The following is a 26,026-nucleotide window of genomic DNA, read 5'->3' on the forward strand; positions in this document are numbered from 1 at the left end:
CTCCGTGTGCATGTGTGTGGCTGTGTGTGCAGTGTGCTTCCGTGTGCATGTGTGTGCAGTATGCTTCCGTGTGCATGTGTGTGGCTGCATGTGCAATGTGCTTCCATGTGTATGAGTGTGGCTGTGTGTGCAGTGTGCTTAGGTGAGCATGCGTGTGACTGTGTGTGCAGTGTGCTTACGTGAGCATGTGTGTGGCTGCGTTTGCAGTGTGCTTACGTGAGCATGCATGTGGCTGCGTTTGCAGTGTGCTTACGTGAGCATGCGTGTGGCTGTGTGTGCAGTGTGCTTATGTGAGCATGCATGTGGCTGTGTGTGCACATCCCTTGCTTGCACTTGGTGCCATGCCCCTGGAAGCTGCCTGGCCCCTGGGGAAACAGCTGGCTGCTCTCCAGTGCTTTGGAGTTCTTGCACTTGTGGTGGTCAGACACAGCCACACACCTGATGTGTTTAGGTCCCATGTCTACCTCTGCACCAGGCAGGGCAGAGAGTCTGTAGAAGGCAGAGGAAGGTGGACCCAGTCTTTTCTTTGGGCAGGTAAGTTTTGGTGCTAAGACCAAGTAGTGGGGTTAGATGTCCTTACCCTCTGACTCCATGGGTTTTGCCTGAGTACTGTCCAGGTCAGTCCAGCAAAGGCTGTCTGGCCATCTAGTCTCACAGTTCCTCCTGCCTCTTACTTCTGGTACCTGGACTTCACTCTGCCCCTCCTCTCTTCCCATCTCCATAGATGCTGCTCTCAGTGTCCTGGGCTCTGAGTTCCCCCAGGGCTTCCTCTGTCTGTGGGGGGGCAGGTCACACAGCTGGCCTCCCTACCCCTCTGCTCTTCCACTGGGTACCTTCCTAACCCTGGTATCAATGTGCCCTCATAGCCCTCGCAGGTCCAGCGGCCTCTGCTATTTCCCTAGATAGTCCTGTCCTCCTGATTGCTGAAGCCAAGCCTGGAGTCACCTCGATCCCTCTCTCCACTCCACACTCCTCAGTCTCACTCCAGCAGGGCCCTTCTCCCACCTGCTGCTCCTGGTCCAGCTTGCTCCATGTTGTCAACAGCCCCTAAGGCAGCAATTCTCAACCTGTGGGTCACGGCCCACAAGAGCTGTATTAAAGGGTTCCGGCATTAGGAAGGTTGAGACCACTGCCCTAAGGGGTCTGTCTTCCCCCTGAACCCGACCTCAGTGGCCCTGGGGTCCTTTAGCCAAGACCCACGGCCACATGGTGCATTTCTACTTTTACTGTCCCTGTGATAAGGACAGTTCCCCGGGGCCCAGGGCCCCTCCACTGGGGCTGCTGCACCTGGACCAAGGTCCCCATGGATATGGGGTCAACCTCTGCTGTGTGAATGAACGTATGAGGATGAATGAATAATGTTGACTGAGCCTTCATGGCTCAAGTTTCTCCAACGTTACTTTGGTGAGGGTCCTGGAAAGGGGACCCTCGTGAGCTCTGTTAGATGGTGTTGCACTGTGGCCTTACCAGGATGTGATGTGCCCAAAGGCCCCCACACAATAAACACCCCCAAACTGAGCTGAGGGACCGGAGGGAGGGTGTGGAGCCCAGGGTGGCCGAGGCCCTGAGCTCCCCGGAGCTACCTCAGGGCCTCTCCCAGTCCTTGTGGAGAGGGAGTTGCCCTGAGGGGACTGCCTCCTGGGGGCACTGTGTACACCCACTAACGCCTGCCCCACTCGAAGTGGCTGGGCACTGGGAGGGCCCCTCGCTCACCAAACCTCGCCTTTGATCTCTCAGAACAGTCACCCATGGGCAGGTCCTTGAAGCCTGGGTCAGTTTGACCTAGAGTTGGGTGAGCAGCTGAGTGGGTGGGCTCCAGGATGGGGAGCAGTAGCTTTGGCTTCTGCCGGCTTCCAGGCCTCCTTTGTGATGCAGGCGTGGACTCCCTGGAGGCCGTGACTCCTGGGTTCTCAGGGAGTTCCGTGGGGGCTTGGTGGGGGGAGGGGCCGAGGCCAGGCCCCAGACCCCTGCAAAGGGATACCCCTTCCCAGGACCCTCCCCTCCCTCCCTTGCATCTCTTGGCCCCTCAGGTGGTGCCCACTCATCAAGATGGTACCTGCCTGGGCCCACTTGTTATCTTGGGCTGCACTGGCTGGCGTGTCTGTGAGCCCAGCTGTACTTTCCCCCTCTAGATGTAGGGCTGCCCCATTCCTGGGTTTTTCCTTTTCTGGGGGTGAGTGAGGGGTCTGGGGTCCTGGCTTAGTGCCTGCCAGCCAAGGGAAGGGAGTCTATGGAAGGAGGAGGCTGGAGACTCCCAGCCCTGTCCTGGTCCCAGGGCCCATAAAAACGTACTGTCCCCATCCCAGGAGCCCAGCCAACCCCCGTGGGGGGGCATCAGTCATTGCTCCTAGGTGAGGATGCAGGGGGATGCGGGCTCTTGGTGGTGGACGTGGGGCACGGAGTGTGGATGTCCAGTCTCAGCTGGACTGGGAGGCAGCTGTGTCAGCAGGAGGAGATTGGCCCTCCCCATTCCAGACCTGGGACTGGGGTGTGTCCAGAGAAGGGTGGCCTTCATCCACGCTGCTATGATAACTGTACTGGTACTTGGCTACTGGGCCTGCCCTTCCCTGCCCCATGCTCTCAGGCCAAGCTGTCTGGCAGCTTGTCCCCTCAGCCTCTGCAGGGCAGGAGCAGGACTCTCCTGAGACACACCCTACTGGGAGAAGACAAGCAGGCCGGAGGAAGTAAGTGCTGTTTCTGACGGGACCTCAGGAGTTAGGCCCTCTGTGTGCTGGGGAGGTGGGAGAAGGCCAGGCATTTGGACTGCCCAGGTCTCTGTCATTAAGCCACCAGCCCAGCCTAGGAGCTGTGCCTGCGTCCCTCACCTAGAAGAAGGGACTGTGGAGATTTGTCACAGAAGCAAGCAAGAGAACAGATCAGGCACAGAGGTGTGGTCAGGGTTTACCTGGGAGAGGACCAGAGCACTAGTAAAACTTGGTCACTTGAGCCAATGGGGTGCGGGTGAGGGGGAAGGGGGGCAGGTGACTGCTGTCACTGATACTATCAGTCTGTTTTGAGAGGCTGGGTCTTCTGTTTTGGACTTTGCAGTTGCTACTTCCTTGATTCCCTCACTTACATAATTGACTTTGTAACTAATTGACAATTCTGCCTATTAAATTTGTGCTATTGAAATCACTAATGTGGTTTCTGTCTCCCAGTGGACTGATAGATTGTGCTAGGAGCTGTCTCAGAGACACACTCCAAGGTGGGGTTTGGGATCAGTTTGGTCGTGTCCAGAGCTGAGGTCCTGGCCCGTGGGCAAGGGAGGCAGGTGTCCACAGTGTGTGGGGGTGTCATGACTAACGAGGCTGCAAGGCACCAATTTAGCCCAGGGCCGTGCTGCTGGTGTAGCTGGAAGGATGACTGTGAGGCCAGTGGCGTCCCCTGAGTGTCTAGCAGCACCAGCAGGAAGAGACAAGACAGTCAGGTCTTTAACCCTCATGCGCAAACTGCAGCTGGAGGATCAGGGCTGCCATGGAGTCCTGATGGAGCCCCGGCCTTCTGGAGCCTTGGGGCTAACATTAGATTTGATTCTCAAGGCACTGAGTGCCATGTAGGCTGTACTCACAGGCCTGCTGAGCTTCTTGTGAGAAAGGCATCAGGTGGCAATGAGCTAGGTGCTAATACCCTGAGTGGGGCTGCCTGGGTGGGATAGGACGAGGCTGAATGTTGTAAATTCCAAGTCCTCTGAGCCTTCCAGTGGACACAGTTTGTCCTCTGGTCTCAGGTTTTCCACTTGAAAAGCCTGTGGCAGCCTCCCTGGGCCAGGAGCCTAGAAGGGATGCTCATTCTGTTCAACCACCATGACCAACCACCCCCTGTGGACCCTGGAATTTCAGTGGGCTCCTGGGAAGGGAGCATCAGATACCAAGTCTGACCCAGGAGGAAAGGACGCATACACCAAACGCTTGCAAGAATTCATTGAAGGGGTTTCCCCGAGCCTGGGGTGTCAGACCCCCTGGGCAGGGCTGGACAGGGTATGTGTGCTGGAGATGGAATTTAGGCTGTCAGCTCGCATCACCTTCCAGAAACGACTCTTCACAGTTTACTCCCTGGAATGAAATTTGGACCTGATGTGGTGGCAGCTAAAAGTTGAGCCATCAACTTCTCTCCTCAGTGAAAGTAGAGGCTGGGACCCAGCCAGGGGAGGGTTGCCCTTGGTGCACACACAAGCAGCTCAGCCTACAGCTGAGCAGTGCGGAGGGCAGGCAGGGGCCACAGGTGGATCTGCAAGGAACAGGAGCTGCAACACCAAGACCAGAGCAGCCCTGGAAAGTCCCTTCAGGCGGCTCTCTCAGGCTCAGGTGTGAACACATCCAGGGCTTCTTGGAATCCTCTGCTGATCAGGCAGAAAGGCTGCTGGTCCTGGGTGAGTGCTCAGTCCTGGGGGAACTCCCATGGACAAAGCCTGGGCTGGTTTCTATTGGGGAGTGGGCTCAGGAAAACTAAGCCCCCACCCCTGATGCCCTCAGGGCCTAGTAGTCTGCTGTCAGGGTGCAGGTGGTGCAGGGGAGCAGATGTGTCTATCTGTCCAGGCTGCTACAACAAAGCCGCATAGTCCAGGTGGTGTATAAAGCACAGACCTGTTGCTCACAGTTCTGGAGACTGGACTGCTAAGACGAAAGCCAGCAGATGGCACCATCTCACTGTGTCCCCACCTGGTGGAAAGGGCCAGGGCTCTCTGGAATCTTTGATAAAGGGGCCAGTCTCAGTCATGAGGGCTCCACCTGCATGACCTGGTCACCTCCTAACACCATCACCTTGGGGGCTAGAACTTCAACAAATTAATTTGGGAGACACATGTTGAGACAATAGCAAGGTGCCAGACCAAGCATGAGCTGGTTGGGATACTTACCAGGTGAGCTGTGGGGCAGCAAGTGCAGGCCCTTGGAGGTGTGTGTGTGGGGGGGAAGCACCAACAGGTGGGAGGGTCTGGGGGGTCCTGCGGGAGCTTGGGCAGGGCTGGCCTTCTGCACAATCAGTGTGACAAGCTCCACTGTGACCTTTCACGGACAGATAGGGAAGGACACCCCAGGTAGGGGGATAGCAGATGCAAAGGTGGGGGCGGGGAGGGTGCCCTGAGCGGTGCCACCTCACTGTAACCCAGGCAGGGCCCTCCAGGCCAGCACTCACCCCACTGCCTGGGTGCTGACCTGCCAGCCTGAGTCAAGTGCCTTCCTCTGACTCTGAACTGGACCTACCCCTGGCTCCTGGGCTGTGGAGAAGTGTTGAGGGCCTAGAGGGCACAGAAGGATGCAGGGGTGGCAGGTGGACAATGAAGGCACAGCCTGGTGAGGACTGTGTGTTGAGGCCTTGCAATGGCAGGAACTTCTCAGAGTCTGAGTGGGGACACCGAGGGGGAGAAAGAGGGCTGAAGCATTGGCTCCCAGGACCCCTCACAGCGGGAGGCCTCAAGCCCAGCAGGTGGAGGGCTCCCATGTGGGGATGAGAGAGTGGGTAGGTCTTCACCTGCTGCCTGGGACAGGCAGGGAAGGAGCCTCTGGGCCACTGCCTAAGGCCACAGAAGGGGAGAAGTTAAGCAAGCAGGAGAGAGAAAACAGGACAGGAGGCTGAGACTTTTGCCTCTACATGAGCTCAAGTCACTCTGTTGTGAGGGAGAATCCTTTAGGTGAGGACAGGGAGGGACTCCTCTGCCCCAGCCAGGAGAGGGACCCCAAGTACAAGGGTGTAGGATTACTCTATGTAGAACAAACTGTCCTCAGGTTCCCCAGAAGCACAATTTACTCAGCTCGTGAGCCCCCTCCTGTCCTGGAGGACCCTCTCAGGGCAGTGGGTGACAGGTTCAGGTACAGGCTCTCTGGAAAGGACCTTCTTGAAAACACTTGGGAGGCTCAGTACCACGGTTTCCATGAACTGGGTCCCCACTTGAGAGTATCGTCTTTGTGGAGGCCCAAGTTCTAGCAGGGCCTCTTCCCACCCTGCATCCAGGCCAGGTTCCCAGTCACAGGCAGTTTCATGCCCAAGGAGAGGCATTCTGGTCCTGGGCTGGCACCATCTCCCCAGGGCCATGAAGAGCCAGCCTTATCTCATCCAACCTGCAGCATCTCAAACCAAGGACAAGACCTAGGGCTACTTCTTCAAAGTCTGAACCCCAGGTGGGACCAAGAGAACCCACGGGGAGAGGGTTGGGCTGCCAGTCAGTGGAGCCAGCAGCCCCAGGATGTCTCCCTCCGGATTCTGGCCTTCAGCCTCTTTAGGCCACCATGGCTGGGGTCCACCAGGAGGCCACTCTCAGCTGCTGTCCAGGCCTCTGCAAAGCGTCGCTCTTCCAGGTAGCACTGCCCGCGACACAGGAACAGGTGTGCAATGGTGGCCTGGCCTGGTTGCTCCCACAGACTGCTCTGGGCCAAGGTGGGCGCCAGCTTCAGGGCTTCGGTGAAGGCCCCTGCAGCCCCTGCCTCGTCCCCCAGGCTCAGCAGTAAGCGACCACGGGAGCAGAAATCCTCTGCCCGCCTTGGGAGGTCACTGTCCCCCAAACCCTCCTGGAGCACGCAGTCCAGGTCCCTGAGTGCCCGGTCAAACTGCTGCAGCTCAGCTAGGCAGGAAGCCCTCAGACGCAGGTGACAAGCGTGGCTGCCACCGGCCAGGACAGCCAAGGAGCAGTAGCCCAGTGCCTGCTTGGGTTGCCCTGCATCCAGGAGAGAGCTGGCTTCCTGAGTTGCAGCCTGCACAGAGAATACAGAGGCAAGGGCTGTGAGGTCAGCCCAGGGAGCCACTCCTTCAAATGCTGAGCTCCTCTGCACAGCCAGCCTCTATGGCTCCCTGGGGAGGCCAGGGCCCCTGAGCTGCAGAGGACCCAGTCCTGCAATTCCCACCACCCTGCAAAGCCCAGCTCAGACCCTTAGAGGACCAGCGTCCAGCTCAGGGCCCGGCATCCTCCTCAACTGATACTCTCCTTGGGCCTCTGATGGGACACCAGGATTTAACTCATCATGGTTCTCCCCTTCTCATAGCCTGACTTCTTCACCTGCTGGACCCACTTTCCTTGCTCAGGTGACTGCAGTTGCCTCCTCCCCCCACTCCTCAGCAAAGCTGCCTTGCTGACAGGCCTCATGATAGTGCTGCCTGCCATCCAAAGGCTGCCCTAGCCCTCAGGTCAGTAGGAAACACACCTCTGCTCATCCTAGTCCCTGAGTGCCCCTCCTTGCCCCAAGATCAGTAAGGGAGGGGGCCAAGGATGAAAGATGTTCTTATTTTGCTAACCCATGAGCAGTGATCCCTCCCTTCTCCTGCTCCCATTGCACCATCCCCAGGTGTCAGGGTCCACTGTATCTTCCTCCCTGGGACTGGCAGAGTGAGCACTTCTCAGACAAGTGTGCTGCACTGGTTTCCCAGCCTCAGTAGGTACTATGGGGCAGGGCCAGATGAGAGTGGTCAGTGAGTAGCATCAGTAGTCACCCTTCTCTTCTGGGGACTGCTGGACTGAGGGCCCAGCCCCAAGGGCTGTTGCTAGCCAAGCCTGCCCACCTCCACTTGCCCCCTGGGTGCTTGCTTTTCTGAGCCGCAGCTAAAGTCCACACTTGGAACTGTCAAGTAGCCCACTCTGACCCTGTTTCTTCAGAGTGATGTATGATCAGAAAAAGCCCACACTCCAGGGATTAACCCGCTTGCCTCACATGGTTCCTTCTCTGCTCAAGATCCTGACATGGCTCCCCACTGCCTGAGGCACAACACGGGAGACCCTGCCGTTCTCCCTCTAAGTCCAGGAGGATGGGCTGTATTTCACGCTGCCCACCCCTGGAAAGCACAGAGCGTCCCAGATCCTGCAGCGCGCTGCCGCACAGGCGGGTCTCATGGTCTCCCCACCAGCCCGGCAACCGCACCTCCAAAGGCTGGAAGCCCAGCGCCCTGTCTTTCTGTGCGACGCGGGCGGGGCGACTCAACTGCTCGGCCCCGGGCTGCCTGCGCGGGGTGGTCGTGGAGTCTCGTGGCGCCAGCAGTAGCCTCGGTAGCCGGCCGGGTCCGCGGCTGCAGGAGGGTGCGGCCCCGGGTCAGCTGCTAGCGGGTCGAGAGGCAGCCACCACGAGGGGTCAAGGTGGTCGCTCACAGCACAGGTCGCAGTTGACACCCGCCCTTGGGAAGCAGCCGCCCGCCGCGCAGGCGCAGTGCCAGCCGCAGGGCCGTCCGAGAGACGTGGGGCACCGCCCCTTCCGCTTTACTTCCGGGTGGGCTCACGTCGCCCGGCAACCGCCTCCCTCGCGCGGATTCTCACGGCCGGGAAAACCAGGCTCTGGACTGCTCGCCCAGTCCCCGCCAGAGAGCGCTGAGTCCCTCGCCCAGCTACCTGCCTGTGAGCTCGGAGACCCCCGCCCAGCCCTCACCTCCGGCCCCCGGACCTCAAGAACCTCCTCTGAGCTTGAACCCCCTGCCGAGCCCCGCTCAGCAATGGGGTCTGATAATACGGGGGCAGCGCCCTCTGCGTTGGGCCGGCTCGGTGCACGCTGGCCATGTCACCCCTCTCCCATTGGAATACCTAGAGTGCCTTCTGGTGTCCTAACGACCCAGTGGAGCCCACTGGAGCCATGGAGTCCCTGAAACACGAAGGGGAAATCTGCCCTTGGTCCCATTGGGGTTTGGTGCCGTGTCCCTGGAACTCCAAAGCCCGCTCTGCGCTCCTGGTGTCCCCACCCGCGTTGCTCCTGGACTGCCATGGTTGGTGGGGTGGGCTTCCTGCGAGGGCAGGTGTCCCAGCTGCCTCAGCTGAGTCTGAGGGGGCTTCTTCCCTCTCCTGCATCTAAGTCACCGTGGCTCATATGCCCCACACAAAGAAGCCAGAGGTCAGAGCTATGTTGGTCAGGGACCGACCTTCCAGGGCCCAGACCTGGGTGCCTCCTTGCAGCCCACACTCCAAGTTGCCTTTAGCCCAAAGGGTGGGGGTGAAGAGCTGCCTGGGTCTGTGCGCCCAGGGGTCTCGTGCCCCAGGGTGCTGGGGCAGAGGCTTCATAGGGTTTCTCCTTCACACACCTGGGTGAGGCTTTGCCGCTCAGAGGCCTCCAGGAGACGCAGCAGGAAGCTGAGGTCCCAGGTGTCAGTCTCGGCCAGGCACTGCAGGCCCTGAGTAGCAGCAGGCACGTCTCCCTTCTTAAGCCGGAGCAGGCCCAGCCGGGCCTGGGCAGCTTCTGACAGTGAGGTGGGGTGCAGGGCTTTATGCAGATGGGTTTCAGCCTCCTCGTAGCTGCCTATTAGGGATTTGGGAAGGACAGTCAAGAGGGTGCCACAGGGGTGCAAGAGACGCCATTCCTTCCCTGCTCTGCACTGGTTTGGGGGATGCTGGTGGAGGGCTGGGCTCCAGGTAGAAGCACCTGGAAGAAGAGGCACAGGTGATTCCTGCAGGTCATGTGGACTCCCCCGCTGAGCTGGTGCCCTGTCCCCCACTCCACTACCCCAGGCCCAGCAGCAGGCGTGAGCTCCTCACCATGGTATCCACAAGGGACTGCTGTGGTAGAGCAGCCCGGGAAACAGCCTCAGGCCAGGCCCCTGAACAGCCCAGGGTGATGTGGAAATCTGCAGGGGACACTTATGCTTTGGCACTCGAGGGCTTGAGATTGTCCTACCTAGAATGGGCTGTATTACCTGGGTGTTCCCAAAACAACTACTGAGTAAACAAGGAGGCCTGGGCATTTGAGTTGCTTTACCAAACCCCCAATCTCTGTTTGGTTTCTCCTCTAAACAAATCACACAGCAAGAACCACTTACATGCCAGGCCCCATGCGGAGTGCAGGGCCATAGGTCATGGATTTGGGATGGAGGGGACCTTAAAGCCTCTGTAGTCTGGGTATCTTTTTCCCATGTTACAGGAAAGAATACACAGAGCCAGAGAAGTGGGGACAGGCACTCAATGCCTGGGTTCCTGCTCCTGGGCCGGCACGTACCCTGTGCAGTGAGGATGTCCGTGAGGAGCATGTGCCAGCTTGGCTGCCCAGCATCGATCTTGATCAATGCCTCCCCCATGGCAAGGAGGCCCTGGGTGTCCTTGTCTCCAAGGGGGACCCTGGCGTCCAGCAACTGGCTCAAGAGGGCTCGGCAGTGGGTGTAGAGGCCCTGTGTGATGAGAGCCTGGGCTTCTGGCTTCAGAGAGCAGATCTCAGGGACCACAGTCACTGGGCTTAACTTCAGAGCAGAGGCTACATCATCCACGGCGTCCTGTTGTGGGGGGGGGGCAGAGTGGGTTCAGAAGTCCCAGCCAGAGAGACACTGGGCAGACGGACAGCACCAGGCGTCTTTCTCCTTCCCTGTCCTCAGGTATCTGATCTTCTCCCTGGGGTCTTAGAGGGTCTGCCCTGCCCAGCTCCCTGCCCCTCTCCACATCCCGTTTCTGGTTGGGCATCTGAGGGGACCCAGCTCACTGGCCTCTATCCCTGAAAATAAGCAGGCCTAGACTCCATTTCTGAGGCCAGACTCCGTGTCTGCTTGTCCTGTCAGTGTGTGGCCTGCAGTCTGGAACCCCTCCCTGGGAAGCTCACTTCCTCTGCAGGCAGCAGGCCCCATCCTGTGCCTGTCCCTGGGGAAATCTGTCCACTCACAGTGGGTGAGTTAGGAGCTCGGCAGGTGTCTGGGTGCCTTCCCGGTGTCGCATTCATATTCTTTTCTACTGTATTAAGTTTTTTTTCTTTTGCCTTTTTTTTTTCTTTTTGAGACAGTTTCTCACTCTGTTACCTAGGCTAGAGTGCAGTGACCTCACCACAGCTTACTGCAATGGCAATCTCCTAGGCTCAAGTGATCCTCCTGCCTCAGCCTCCTGAGTAGCTGGGACCACAGGTGCTTGCCACTACATCCAGCATTTCTATATATATATATATATATATTTTTTTTTTTTGATACAGTTTCACTATGTCACCCTTGGTAGAGTGCCGTGGTGTCATAGCTCACAGCAACCTCAAACTTTTGGGCTTAAGCGATTCTCTTGCCTCAGCCTCCCACATAGCTGAGACCACAGGCATCCGCCACAATCATCCGCCTGGCTATTTTTTTGGTTGCAGTTGTCGTGGTTTAGCAGGCCTGGGCCAGGCTTGAGCCCACCAGCTTCAGTGTATATGGCTGATGCCCTACTCACTGAGCTACCGAGCCAATGTTAATGTGTTGTGTTACATTGATTTCTGTACATTGAATCGTATTTGCATTCTAAGAATGGACCCACTTGGTCATGATGTATAATCCTTTCATTATACTGCTGATTTTTTTTGGGGGGGGGGCTGGTATTTTGTGGAGGATTTTGGCATCTATATTTTAGGAGAATAATGGTCTGCAGTTTTCTTGCAGGGTCTTTGTCTTTGGTATCAGGGTAATGCTGGGCTCACAGAATGAGTAAGGAGGTATTTTTCCTCTTCAATTTTTTTTTGAAAAATCTGAGAAGGATTGGTGTTAGTTCTTCAAAAGTTTGGTAGGATTTACCAATGAAGTCATCAGATCCTGGGCTTTTCTCTGTCAGGAAGTTTTTGGTTATTAACTCAATCTCCTTCCTAAGTTACAGGTCTGTTGAGATTTTCTATTTCTTCATGATTCAGTCTTGGTAAGTTTTCCGTTTCTAGGAATTTGTCTATTTCATCGCGGTTATCTGATTTTTTTTTTGGCATACGTACAACTTTTGTTCCGTGGTCTCGGTAACAACGGCCTTCCTTCCACTTCTGTTGTGGTGATCTGAGCCTTCTCTCTTTTCTCGGTCCATCTCGTAAAAGGTTTGTCAATTCTGACCTTTTCGAAGGACCAGCGTTGGTCCTTGATTTCTCATTGTCTTGCTATTCTCTATCTTGTTTGCCTCTGCTCCATTTCTCATTTCTTTCTTTCCACCAGCTTTGGCTTTGTTCTTCTCTAGCTTCTTAATGGCAAAGTGTTGTTGGCCTGAGACCTTTTAGTTCTTGCACAAGTGTTGATAGCTGTGCATTTCCCCTTCCGTGTCGTCTCAGTCCTGGGGTGCTGCGCCTCCGTTTTCACTCATCCCCGCGCATTTTCCAGTTTCCCTGGTGACCCCTTTTTTGATCCATTGGTTGGTTAGCGCTCTCCTTTTTTCGTGGAGGGGGACACTGAGGCACAGGGACGTGAAGTGATTTGTCCAAGGTTGCCTAGCCTGACCTGCACCTCACTCTCCTGGGGTCTAGTGCTCGGGGAGCAGACCTGGGGTGAGGACACTGATCCAACACGAACCCCCCCAGGGTCAGACTGTGGGAAACAGCACAGCTGCAGACAAGGAATGTCCATAAATAAACAAAAATAATAGGAACCATCTCCTAACAGGCAGGCCTCCCACAACTACATGGGATCCCTCTTCTTGCCAGCCCCCCTTTTCTTTTAAATTGCAACAGTTTCTGCAGAAGAAAGTCTTACATGTATAGATAGCTAACTTAAAAAACAGGGAGGTTAAGTTCAGATCAGAAGTCCAGGGGCTCCATCCCAGCACCCTGCCAGACACCCTAACTGCCACTGGCACTATTCCTTCTGCACCTGTCCTCAAACCCTTTTCAGGAGGGACCCAGGCATCCAGCCCACCAGTGTAGCCACAGACACCTGCAGAGGCCCACTGGCACCCACTGAGGAGTTATTTTAAGCTGGGGTGCCCAGTACTTCTGAGGTTTCATGTGTCTATCCATGTGGACTGATGCTGGAGGCAGGGACTCCTCAGAACCGTGTGTGAGGGTGGGGCTCCCATGACTAGCAATCTAAGAGGAACGAGAATACTGGGGCTTGGTGGCATCTCTTGGCTCAGGATGGCCCACTCCTCTTCTGGGGTGGTGTCCTACCCAACTAGTGCAGGTGGGGAAGGGGCTGGCACCTGTGGCTGGTCAAGGGCCAGGTGCACAAGTGCCCGTCCACACAGGGCCTGCACATTGTCTGGCTCAGCCCGCAGCACGGAGTTGAAGTCAAACATGGCAGTCTTCTTCTGGCCCAGGAACCCGTAACAGCGGGCTCGGGTGAGCAAGGACTCGCTTGCCTGGCTCCCTGGAGGAAGGGGGTGCAGTGTCAAGACATGACTGCCCTTTTCCAGCGTCCCTCCCCTGCCTGACCCACCTTGGGGAGTCCACGCACCACTGGGCACTGAGATGCAGGGACAGTCAAGGTTGCCTGGGGGCTTGGGCACGGGGTGAGAGGATCCCAACCAGGAGGGGTGGCATCTGGGAGGACTGAGGGCAGAGGGGAGCTGCTGAGGGGAGGGGGCACTGTAGCTGCCTCTGAAGCCAGGGGAGGGTCCTTGGAGCAGGGCCTGTGATGGAAGCAGCAGGAAGATGTGAAGCAGCCCGGGAAGAGCCCCCTGAGTTCTGCCCTTGGAGGCCCCTTCCCAAAGAGGATCCATTACCCATCCGTCCTGGCATCTGCCTGGTGGTGGACATGGGGAACAATGTGCTGCTCTGTGGGCCATCTGAGCCATGTCCCTTCCTGCCCAACCAGCCTGGCTCACAGTCTGTGCCAGTGTGAACATGCTTCATCCTACCCACACAGGCTACTCTGTCCCCCCACTTTGAGGGGAGCAGAGTGAGGGGTCCCCAGTCAGGAATCTACGAGCAGTGTAAGCTGATGTCTATACACTCAGCCCCTGCAGGCCAGGAACTTACTCCCTCTGAGTCCTCAGGGATGTCCCCCCCAGTCCCTGTGGCCCAGGAACTAAGACCCTCTGAGTCCTTGGGAAAGTCCCTCTGCCTCCTGAGCTCCTGCCACCTCACAGCCCAGTGCTAAGAACGTCCCACTCCAGGTTGCACGGGGCAGGTGCCTCACCTGGATGGCCCAGGGTTAGGGCTTGGCAGGATGGCTTGACCAAGTGGGAAGGTCAGGGGCACACACGAGACCTCAGTCACTATTTTCAGGAGGGACAGGGGATCAGGGACCTTGCCTCCCCTCATTAGAGTGAGAGGGGCCAAGTGGGGCAAGGGGCCCTTTCACTCTTAGGGCCAGAGGTAGAGGGACAGTAGCCCAGGAACCAGGGCAGGGGCGCACAGCCCAGGGCCCAGGTGTCCAGAATCCTCTTCCAGACTGCGGAGTGCCCAACTGTGCGGCAAGTGCCTGCATGAATGTCCCCTGCCCCACTGACCATGGGTGCTCCTGAGGCATGTGTGTCATGAAGGAAGTGTGTCCTGGGCCATTGGCACCACAGAGGTTCCCTGTCCTCCCTATGCCTGGCACATGACTGGGACCCTGGAGGTGGGTGGGAGACTCCTACCTGCAGCAAAGATGGCCAGAGAGAGGTAGGCAATGGCCTCTCTGGTGTGGGCCTTGCAGTCGGCTATACCTGGCCGTGTCCTCAGGATGGCCAGGGCCCGAGAGTGGCAGTGGCCTTGCAGCAGCTGCCGGTCCTCCTGGTGGAAGATGTCCAGGGTGGGCTGGAGGCAGGCTGTGTCCCCAGACTGGACCACCTTCTTTACCAGCTGCAGGGGAAGGAGCAGAGTCACTGTCACCATCCTCCCCTTGTGGTGCTCCCTCAGCCCTCACCCTGTGCCAACACCCCCCCCCCATCCTTGCTGCTCCCACCAGACCTTTGCTCTTTTGAGGAGCCCTGGTAGCTCTCTGGAACTACAGGCATGCACCACCACACCCTGCTAATTTTTCTGCTTTTTGTAGAGATAGGGTCTCACTATGTTGCCCAGGTTGGTCTTGAACTCTTGATCTCAAGCGATCCTCCTGTCTTGGCCTCCCAAAGTGCTGGGATTACAGGTGTGAGACATTGTTCCTCACCCAGATTTTTTCCTTAATAACCACAGCAACAGCAAATACCAAACACCTACTGTATGCAGGAAACCTGCTGGGCCCTGGTGTACCTGCTCTAGCTAGTTTCCATGGCAACCTTAAGACCAGGGCACGGATGAGGAGACTGAGGAGCAGAGAGGTGAGGACCTGCTGCAGGTGGCAGAACTGGGGCTAAACAAGCTTTGCCTGCTCCAAAGTTCAGGCTCTGGTCAGCAGAGCGAGGGCCACTGGCGGCCTATGCCCACAAAGCCATGCCCAGTTCCCTCCTGCCCTCTGTCTCCCACCTGGGTCTCCTCACCTGGTTGGCATCGTAGAAGAAGCCTCTTCTTAGCTGCAGCAGGGCCAGCCGTGCCAGCACAGGAGCTGCCTGAGGCCTCCGGGAGAGGGCCACCAACAGGGACTTGTGGGCATCATGCAGGCGGCCCAGGAGATATAGGGCATCTGCTGCCAGGAGGCGCGAGGCCTCATCCTCAGCGTCTAACTCCATCAGCAGCATGGCCAGCTGGTACACACCATGGGCGTCTCTGTGGGGACAGTGTCTTGGCATGGGCAGCCCCCTTCCTGACACCCCTTTCACCTGCCCAGGTGATTGGGCCACAGAAAACCCTGTCCCGTGCACCTGGCCTGGCCAGCTCCCTTCCCATGGGGCTACAGAGGGATCCCTCTGGAACAGTGCTTCTCAACCTTCCTAACCCTTTAAACCTTGTGACCCTTTAATACAGTTCCTCATGTTGTGGTGACCCCAAACCATAAAATTATTTTCGTTGCTACTTCATTTTTTTTTTTTTGAGACAGAGCCTCAAGCTGTCCCCCTGGGTAGAGTGCCATGGCACCACAGCTCACAGCAACCTCCAACTCCTGGGCTCAAGCGAGTCTCCTGCCTCCGCCTCCCAAGTAGCTGGGACCACAGGCGCCCGCCACAACGCCAGGCTATTTTTTGGTTGCAGCCGTCATTGTTGTTTGGCGGGTCCGAGCTGGGGATTCGAACCCGCCACCCTAGGTGTACGTGGCTGGCGCCTTAGCCGGCCGAGCTATAGGCGCCGAGCCTCGTTGCTACTTCATAACTGTAATTTTGCTACTGTTATGATCTTAATGTAAATATCTGATATGTAGGATGTGTTTTCATTGTTACAAAGGGGGTCACGACCCACAGGTTGAGAACCGCTACTCTGGAAGGACCCTCACACCACATGATCCTCTGAACCCATGGCTGCCCAACATCCATCCCACGGCCTCTCCACTGCCCAGCGAGGTAGGCATTTCACAGAAGGAAGAGTTGAGGTCAGTAGATGGGGAGTGGCAGGGCTGACCCCAGCAGACCTTGCCTCAGTTTCTCCTTCTGTAAAAATGCAGATTAACAGTCTGGCTTTGCTGGGCTCAGGGGTGTGTTGTTTGTAGTTGGAATAAGATAACACACCAGTGGCACCTGGAATGTCCTGTGTCACGTGGGGGTGCTGGGAATTAATGGGTGCTCATGGAGGAAAAGGGGCCAGAGCCTCAAACATGACAATTCCCAGAAGGAACAAGTAGAAATGGCCCCAAATCTCACAAATGAAGGTTCCTCTTCACCAGGAAAGCAAAGCAACTGGATTTAAGCACCTGTGTGGCAGAGGAAGCCTGTGCTGTCCTGGTGGGGGTGGAGCCTGACACCAAAGATCCCTGCCCCCCACCCCACCATTGCTTCTTTTAACTTTGCTGAAATGCCTTCCTTTCACCTCCCAGGAACAGGGGTGGGGGTGCAGTGGGGGTGGGGCAAATTGCAAATGGAAAGAGTGGGAGGGTCACCATTGAATTTGCAAAACAAGCCAGAGGCCGGAGGGCAGCCAGTTGGTTGGTGCAGCGGCTCCAGATTGAGTGAGGGCTCCTGGGGATGTGCCCTCTGCTCTGGGACCTCCACAGGTCTAAGGGGAGGTGGCCACCACCTGCCAGAGGGTGTGCAGGAGCTGTCCAGAGCCATGACAACAACTCCCTGGCGGGAAAGGCAGGTGCAAACTGCCTGTACTGCACGAACCTCGTTCTGGAGGTGTTTTCTAGGTACAGAAAGAAGCTATCAGAAGGAAATATGAGTGGGTTGTTGGGATAATGGGTTCCATTTTTGAATTTCTCATTCTCTGCGGAAAGGACGCCTGCAGCACATCCTGCTGTTTGGGCAGAGGGTGCCGTCTGCCCGGGTGCTCAGAGAAACCGCCCAGCCACACTACCTCAGTTTATTCATCTGGGAAGGCAGGAAGAGACCAGGGTGAAGCCGCAGCCCCAGGCACCCTTGGGCTGGTTTTTACCCTTCCTGCGCTGCCCCGGGGCGACGGCCCGGGGCGCCCGCGGTCCCCGGCTCCGGTCTGCGCTGCAGCATTTTGCGGGCCTCCTCCCGAAGCACGGTGTGCAGCAGCCCGCGCTGGTTCCAGGGCACATAGGCCTTGGCGGCCAGGAGCGCCTCCTCGGGTCGCAGCCTGCACGCAGTGACATAGTCCAGCGTGCCCAGGAAGGCGCTGCCGGCCAGCACCCGCAACAGCCCGCGCCCACACAGCGCGCGCACGCAGCCGTCCGGGTGCGGCGCCTCCTGCTCCACCACCGCCTGGAAGTCCTCCTGGGCGCACCGCACGTCGCCGGCGTGCAGCGCGCAGAAACCGCGAAGCGCCAGCAGGGGCGCGCGGTCTGCGGCGCAGTCACCCGCACGGTCTCCTGGGCGCGCGGGCCGCAGCAGGCGCTCGCACAGTGCTCGGGCTCCCGCCGCGTCCCCGGCCAGCAGCAGGCACTCAGCCAGGCGGACGCTCAGCGCGGGTCGCACCCCGGCAGGTGCCAGGCGGAGCAGGACGCGGAGCGCGCAGGTCACCGGGGACAGCAGTTCACGGCCCGCGTCCTCGCGGAGCTCAGGACGGTTCCGCACAGCCTCCTGGAAGAGGGCGAAGCCCAGGTCTGCGGCCTCCTGCGCCTGGGTCCGCACGCGCTCCTGGTCCTGGGAGGACAGCATCGCCTGGAACCGCCTCCGCGCCCCGGAGGGGCTCTCGCGGAAGGCCTCGTTCAGATCCCGAAGCATGTCCTGGGACCGGCCGTCCAGGAAGAAGGCTGCGGCTGCTCGGGTGACCAGCAGGGCAGCCAGGCGCTCACCTGCGGAGAGAAGCAGAGACATTGGTCCTGCCTGATTGGCCAGTGACCGGCAGGTGCCACCTGTAGGCCCCCACCCCGTCCAGGGTTTGGCCACTCTGAAATACTTCCTCTGGGCATCTCTCTGCAGTCCCCTGGGAGGAGAGCCGGCAGAAGACCCCAAGCCCATTAGCGACCCAGCAGGGTTAGAACCAGGCCAGCTGACACTCTGCTCCAGGTCCCTGCAGTCACTTTCACCCCTCCGTCCAAACGGAAATTGGGTGCAACATCTCTTCCCCCCCAGCCCCTCCACCCCCAATCCATCATTAATGGATTTCGTTAATGATGGATTTCAGGATTGAGTTTCCTCTTCTGAGAATCAGCACACCTGCCGCCTAGGTCAGAGCTGAGGTTGTGACCTCATGACCTTTGCAGGGGAATGTGCTCCTGGGGCCTCTGTTTCTGCCCTCCTTTGGGCCATGTTGGGACTGGAGAGCTCCCACTGAGCCCAGGGGCCAGGGACAAGGCTCTCTGCTCCCTACTGAGTGGGCTATGTTGGGTCTGGAGAGCTCCTGCTGAGCCCTAGGGCAAGGGAAGAGGCTCTTGGCTTCCTACTGAGTGGGTGCCCCTTCCTGCCGAGCCTCACCGGGTCTGTCTCCTTCACTGCCTTACAATGAGGCTGTGAGGTTGGCTGGGCAGACTTGTGAGGGCTGTGCCGCAGCTGCCACCCTCCCATTGTCCCCCGTCCTGTCTGAGCAACTGAGCGGCACTTCTATGGATGATGGTTTCTGATTGATAAGGGAAGCTGAGCTGCGTCAGGCTGAAGAGGCCCCAGGAATGGTGTAAACTGGTGAGAGAGTCCCAGTGTGTGTCATGCTGGATGGAGTTCAAGGTCACGGGTGCTCACCCTTACTTTACAGGTGAAGAAAGTTGCTGCTGGGGAGGGAGGTTCTCGGAGCCCAGACCTCTGAACTTCTGCCTCAGTGCTTTGTGTGCTGAGCCCTTCAGAATTTCCAAAGAGCTGTTCCTTATAACCCAGTGTAAGAGCAACAACTACAGTGACCCCTTACCTTCCAACAGGGCTCTGCAGAGGGCAAACACTGCATGTGCCTGTGGAAGTGAAGTGGCAGCCCATCCGGCCCTGTTACCCTGGGGGACAAGCCAAGCCTCACAGCCCAGAGCCCTGTACAAAAAGCACCTTGCACCCCAAGAGCACCATCCAACCGACCAGCCAAGCACGGGGTCACCCTGCCTAGTCCTGGGGTCAAAGCAAAACTTTAAGCCTTTCCTGTCAGACACAGTCTCTTAAAAACAAATCTAATTCTGATTTTTGCCATAGTTCACAGATCCTGGAGGAAAGCCCTTGGAGCTGGGGGAGGGGTGCATTGCTATTTACTTGCATGAAAGTGTGGTCTCTCCTGCCCTTCCGGGACTCTTGTTAGGGTCAGATTTCTTGATTTTGTCCCCCAGGTCATGCTGTTCAGTTTCCTTCCGTCCTTCATCTTGGATCATTTCTAGTCTAAGCACAAGCTTGCTAACTCCTCTGCTGTCTCCAATATGCTATGGTTGTTTTCATTTCAGCTACTGCACCTTTCAATTCTAGAATTTCCACTGGGTTCTTTCTTATAGTTCCCGTTTATCTACTGGGATTCCACATCTGCTCACTAATTATGATCCATTTTTCACACGTCTAGTAGATTGTTATTGTACAGTGGACATCACATTGAGCTTTGTAGAGACTGCATTCGGTTATGCTCCTCTGAAGAGGGCTGGATTTTGTTTTAGTAGGCAGTTAAGTTGGCCGGGCTTAAATTCCAAGTTCTCTCTCTCTCCGTGGGCAGAGCTGAAGTCTACACTTAGTTCCAGCCGCTGCTTTCTCAGGCCCCCTAAAATCTCTCCCATGTACATGGAGTACAGAGGTCAGCCAAGGATTCAAGTGAATTTAACATAGATTTTGGGTGTTGCCCCATTCTGTTTCTCCCTTCTTTGCGAAGTTTTTCTTCTAACTTTCCATGCCTTTTTCTCAGCCCTGACCTGTCCTTACAGCTCAAGCCAGTTCTGTATGCCGGGATAGACTGAGTAGTTTCCCTTATCAAAGAGCAAATCGCACTTCACACAGGCCAGCCTTTCAAAGGACAACGTCCAGTTTCTGCCTGCAGTGCTCATTGCTAGCTCTTTCCAATAGTTGCTTTTCATATCTTGTCCAAATTTAGTAATTGTTACCTGTGGGATTTGTAGTCCAGCCAAGCTATTCCATCATTATGCAAAACCAGACTTCTCTTGTTAGATTCAATATTAATATTTCGGGCAGTCTAGACAAATATAAAATGCTATCCTATTATTATTTTATTTTTTTAAGACAGAGTCTCACTATGTCGCCCTGGGTAGAGTGTCGTGGTGTCACAGCTCACAGCAACCTCAAACTCTTGAGCTTAAGCGATTCTCTTGCCTCAGCCTCCCAAGTAGCTGGGACTACAAATGCCTGCCATAATGTCCGGATATTTTTTTGTTGCAGTTTTTTAGCTGGACCAGGCGGCGTTCGAACCTGCCACCCTTGGTATATGTGGCTGGCACCTTAACCACTGTGCTATAGGCGCCGAGCCCCTATTGTTATTTTAATTTCCATTTTGCTGATTACTAGTGAGGTTCACTTAGTAAGAATTTCTTTCCCAATCTGGTGAGTAGAAAATGGTTTCTCACTGTTTTAATTTGCTTTTGTCTCATTATTGTAACGTTGAGTATTTTCCACGTGTTTTATTAGCCATCTGTGTCTTTGCTTTTGGGAAATGCTTTTGCTAATTCTTGTATTGAAATTTTTTTCTTATGGATATGTAGAAATTCTTCAAATACTCCAGATACTAAGTTTCTTCTCCTTGTATATTTTGCAAGTATTTTTTCTCTCGGTGAATCTTTCTTTCATTTTCTGTAGTTATGGGAAAAATCGGAGTGACAATTTTTTAATTTAATCAGATGCATCCAATTTCCCTTTATTTTGTCTGCTTTTTGAATCTTATAATAAGAAGCCCAACAGTGCTCAGAAGACTTAATGATATTCTCTTATATGTTCTTTTAGAAACTGTAAAATTTAGCTGTTGATAGAATTCCCTGGAATTTACTTTTTTCATGGTGTGAGGTGAGAAATTAGCACCTTCCACTAAATGATGGTCTCCGGCTCTCCCTGGATTTTTGCAGAGTTTCCTCCATCACGTAGCATATGCTGGGTACATGCCCGTCTGTTCCTGGGCTCTCTCAGTGGTTTTCTCGGTCCTTCTATCTGTCCAAGTGAAGAGCCTTCTGGTCTGTCTGAGTGAACAGCCTTCTGGTCTGACCAGTGCAGCCCTGAGCTCTGTGTTAACTGGCAGAGCCACTCTTCCTGCCACCCCACCTCCTCTTCTCCTTCCTCCTCTACTGTCTTGTTGGCTATTGGCCCTTTGTTGTTCATAATAATATTAAATTTAACACTGAACACTGAGCATCTCGCCATTTATATAGGAATTCTTTCTTTTCTTTTGATGAGGTTTTATACTTTTCTCTATAAAATCATGTGAATCTTTGAACTAAATTATTTTCTAGGGACTGGTATGGTAAATGGTATATTTTATTTGTCATATATATATATATATATTTTTTTTTTTTTTTTTGAGACAGGGTCTCACCCTGTTGCCCAGGCTGGAGAGCAGTGGTGTGATCACAGCTCACTATAGTCTGGAACTCCTGGGCTCAAGTCAGCCTCCTGCCTCACCCTCCCAAGGAGCTTGGACTCTAGGTATACACCACCATGCTGGGCTAATGTTTTATTATATTTTGTAGACTCAGCATCTCACAATGTTGCCCCCAGCAAGCATAAACTCTTGACCTCAAGAGAGCCTCCTGCTTGGTCTCCCAAAGTATTGAGGTATGAGCCATTGCGTCCAGCTGTGTATTGTGTATTTTAAGACAACAAAGTTTCTATTTGTTGTTGAGACTTATAAATATATTTTGCATATCTTGTTACATTTTGCTACTTTAATCTAATACTTTTTGTTTCTTCTTTTAGGGTTTCTATGTGGCTAATCACAGTATCTGGAATAATGACAACTCTGTTGCTTTCTTGCCAGTCTGACCTGTTCTTTTTTTCCTTTTCTTGTGTTAGTCTCTAGTACAGTGAAAAACAGGGAAGTGGCAGCCCTCTCATTCTCAATTTTTAGTGAAAGGCTTTTAAAATATCGCTTTTAATATCGTTTATGGTAGTTTTTTTTTTTTTTTTTTAAGAGACAGAGTTTAATTTTGTTGCCCTCGGTAGAGTGCTGTGGTATCACAGCTCTTCGTAACCTCCAGCTCCTGGGCTTAGGCGATTCTCTTGCCTCACCCTCCCAAGTAGCTGGAACTATAGGCGCCTGCCACCATGCCTGGCTATTTTTTTGTTGCAGTTTGGCTGAGGCCGGGTTCAAACCCGCCACTCTTGGCATATGGGGCTGGCGTCCTACCCACTGAGCCACAGGTGCCGCCCTATGGTAGTTTTTTGATAGGTATTATCTTTTACAATCAAGTTAAGTTTCCTTCTGTTTCTTGGTTGTTAAAGTTTTGGAATGTTAAATATTATATAAAAACTTTTCCTGAGTCTACTGCCGTGATTGTTTGTCCTTTATTCCATTCATGAGCTGTATTATGATGAAAAATTGACATTTTAAGTTCTCTATTATTTAGCTCAGAGAGTTCCCCAAATAGTAAAGAGTTTGTCCCCTCCAAACTGAGGCTGAAATTTAATTGCTCTTGTCATAGTAATAAGAGGTGGGACCTTGGAGAGGTGAGTAGGCTACCGGGCTCTGCCCTCAGGGGTGGGATTAATGCTGTAATAAAGGGCAGTTGGGCCACCTTCTGCCTCTTTGCCCCCTGGATTCTGCCACCTGAGGACTGTGTTCAAGGCCCCTTGAAATCAGAGCTGCTGAACCTGCCAATGCCTTCTGCCTCTGGAACTGGGAGCCAGTAAGGTTTTACATGTTGTGAGGTATCCAGTCATGGGAAGGTGTTACTGCAGCATCAGTGGCCTGAGAAGATGTGTTCAATGTTTCCAGTGACGTTTGAAGGTAACTTCCATTGTTTTTTTTTTTGAGACAGAGACTCACTTTGTCACCCTTAGTAGAATGCTGTGATATCATAGCTCACAGCAACCTCCAACCGTTGGGCTCAAGTGATCCTCTTGCCTCAGCCTCCAGAGTAGCTGGGACTACAGGCGCCTGCCATAACGTGCCCGTTATTTTTAGAAACAGGGTCTCGCTCTGGCTCAGGCTGGTCTCGAACCTGGGAGCTCACTCTGCCTGCCTCAGCCTCCCAGAATGCTAGGATTACAGGCATGAGCCACCGTGCCTGGTTGTGAAGGTAACTTCCAGACTGGAGTGTATTTGTTGTAGGAAACAACACTTGTAAAAAGTGTGTTACAAGCAAATTTACTTCTTTCCCTCTTGTGGTCAGCTGCACTTGTGGGGACTGTGAAGCACAATTCCTACCAAGCCACTCCCTGGTGTGGACACAGACCAGCCTCTGGAGTCTTGCAGGGCACACTGAGATTTTTCTTACATTCCTGAGGCTGTGGGTGCTGGGGCCCTGATCTCTGCAGAGGGCTGTGTTGTGACCTTCTGATTTTTGCCTGTCCCTTCGTGATCATTCAAGAGAAAGATCCCTTTCCTCCTGGGGTTCTGAATGCCCCCACTCACCAGCCTCTGTGTGCTTGTTTTAGGCCCCCGAAGACCCCCTACTTGCTCAGAGGCACAGGAGTTTTTGTTACTTTGTTGTAGTTTTCTGGTAAATTATGGGGGGGATTAGGGGCGTCTGGGGCAGCTTATTTTCAGCAGCAAATGTGCCCACTTGCGTTTCAGCTTGTTCGGTCTGGTCCCCACCCCTCTAATACCCTTGGTGCCATGCTCTCACAGACAGTGTCCTCATGGACATCACAGCGGCTGTTAGCCCTGTCTGCCCCCTTCCCTGGCAAGCACCCTCATCTCCTGGTCCTCACTCACTGCCCTACAGACCCCTAACTTTCCTCCCTCCTCCTCTGGGGAGGCAGTGTGGTGGGAAGTTAGGAGCACCCCTGGGGCCAAATTTCAGCCCACCATACACACACACCTGCGCCATGAGACATGAGGATGGTGGCTGCATCCCTGCTATGCAGAGCGAATGGAAACACTAACCAAACCCTCAGAATGGGTCCTCCTTCTAGGTGTCCAGCAAGGGGCTGTGAATACTGCCAACCCTTCCTCCGGGTGCCTTGCTGCTCCAGGTGGCTCTGGCCCAGTCTATTCTTCTGTCTATAGCCTTGAATTTAAAGCCCTTCCTTGAGCTGACAATTCCAAAACCCCTCTTCAAGCCCAGCTCATCTCAATGCTCACATGTCCAGCAGCCTAATGACTGTACCCGCAACTTGGTCCAGCACCTACTCCACCAGCACCCTAGCCTGGACCAGCCCTGCACCCCCCAAGACAGTTCTGTCCTCATTCTGACTCTTCTGCTACATTCCACATCCAGCAGCCAGAGGACATTTTTAAAGTGCAACTCAGAGCACCTCCCCCCATAGTTTAACCTTTCAGTGGCTCCTCCGTGTGCTGAGGGTAGTGTACAAGTTCTGGGTGGGGGGCACGCCCAGGACTGGCTGAGGCACACCCTCCCTCTCCCCCTGAGAGCCCCCAGCCCCTCAGTGGCACAGGCATCCCCAGCTTTCTCTCCCATAAGGACCTGGCACATTCAGCTGCCCAGAACCCTTCAGGCTCTGCTCAGATGGCACCTCCTCTGAGAAGCCTTCCCTGATCACCCAGCTGGAGCCTGCCTTGCATGTTCTATTTTTCAAACCATGCATTTTGTTTACGTTTTTCCTTGCATGCTCTGAAAGGGCAGGGGCCTGGCCATCTTGTCACTGTGGTGTCCTCTGTCCACCATAGGAAGGACTTGAGTGTGCCCTGAGGCACTGAGGGTGTGTGCATCACTCTCCTACCTTGGGGTCTGCTGCTGGTGGGGTGAGATTCAAGGACTCGGCTGCACGCTGCCAGGCAGTCCTCATACCTGCCACGGTGCAGCAGAGCTTCGGGTGACAAAGCGTCACTCCAGGTGCCCCCGGGGTCCAGGGCCTCCAGGAGTCGCCGGCTATTGCTCTCCTGCTGTCTGGCACTGTCCCCGGCCTCAGCGTGCCCTGAGAGGAAGTCCTGAAGGGTGCAGACCAGCAGCGGGAGGTAGGGCTGTTGGTGGGTGTGGATGAAGGCCACAGTCTGGTCAGGGCAGGAGACAAAGGTCTGGAGGTAGTCAGCCACGCTGTCAGCCACTTGCACCCCGGAGAGCACCCAGGCCAGGGCGCGGGTCAGGCGCAGTGCCAGGAGTTGCTGGGAGTGGGCACCCATCAGGGCATCACAGCGCTGTGCCACTTCCTCATGGTGCCCGCGGGCCAGCAGCCCCGCCAGCAGGTGCAGCACAGCAGCAGGGTGGTCTGGGCAGAGGGCCCCGAGGAAGGCAGAGGCCAGGGTCCCTGTCAGGGAGACCACCGCCATCCCATCCCAATGGATGGTGGGGATCTGGCTGTCCCCACGGCACCAGGCCTCCAGGGTGGCCACCACAGGTGCTCCCCGAGCCTCTGCCAGGGCAGCTTGCACACTCCGCACAGCTGAGGGGGCGTGGCAGCTGAATGCAGCCAGGTAGAAGGCGGTGGCCAGGGGAGGCTCCCCCAAGGCCAGGTGCTGGTCCCCCTTTCGACAGAGGCAGGCCACGAGCTCCTGGGCAGACATCACCCCTGTGGCCCCAGTGGGCCCATGTCCAGTCCTCTCAGCACCTGGGGAGGAGGAGTGTGGTTAGAACATGGGGGTGGGGTGTGTGTGGTAGCCAGTGTCCCTGCTCGGCAGCCATCGAGGCCCAGTCGTGAGTTGTCTCCTACCCACCCTCCAAGACCCCAGAGCCAGAGCGGACCCTGCTGAGTGCACACTGCAGGGTCAGCCCTGGAAAACACTGGTTTCCTTAGCCCTGGTCTGCCAGGGTTTGCCTGCGTATGCCAGGTGGGCTCCGAGCTCTCCGGGCCTCAACTCCCTCCTCTGTAGAATTGGATGGTGGCCTTGCCTTGCTCCTTCTAAGAATACCTGACCCCCAGCTTCCATGCTGGGAGAGGCTGGGTGGACTGAAGGGAGTTCCCACGGCAGCACCCCCATGCTCACCCCAGCCCCCCCAGGACATGTCACCCCAGGGAGGCAGAACCCCAGGTCAACTCAGGCAGCCTTCTCAGCCTCTGAGGGCCACACCCCTG

The 26,026-nt window shown here is 55.5% G+C and overlaps 1 protein-coding gene across 1 annotated transcript; it reads right to left on the bottom strand.

Moving 5' to 3' along the window:
- Nucleotides 1-5,621: 5,621 nt before the first annotated feature.
- Nucleotides 5,622-25,517, bottom strand: TTC34 (tetratricopeptide repeat domain 34). Its single transcript, XM_012807236.2, has 8 exons — nucleotides 24,737-25,517; nucleotides 16,971-17,796; nucleotides 14,990-15,215; nucleotides 14,168-14,372; nucleotides 12,788-12,954; nucleotides 9,894-10,164; nucleotides 8,986-9,200; nucleotides 5,622-6,686 (listed from the first exon to the last, which is right to left on the bottom strand). The coding sequence occupies exons 1-8, from the start codon at nucleotides 25,515-25,517 to the stop codon at nucleotides 6,159-6,161; spliced, it is 3,219 nt and encodes a 1,072-aa protein (XP_012662690.1). The 3' UTR covers nucleotides 5,622-6,158.
- Nucleotides 25,518-26,026: the final 509 nt, after the last annotated feature.

The sequence above is a fragment of the Otolemur garnettii genome, unplaced genomic scaffold (assembly GCF_000181295.1).
Source record: "Otolemur garnettii isolate 467f Iridium unplaced genomic scaffold, OtoGar3 scaffold00067, whole genome shotgun sequence".
In the NCBI taxonomy this organism is placed as follows: domain Eukaryota; kingdom Metazoa; phylum Chordata; class Mammalia; order Primates; family Galagidae; genus Otolemur; species Otolemur garnettii.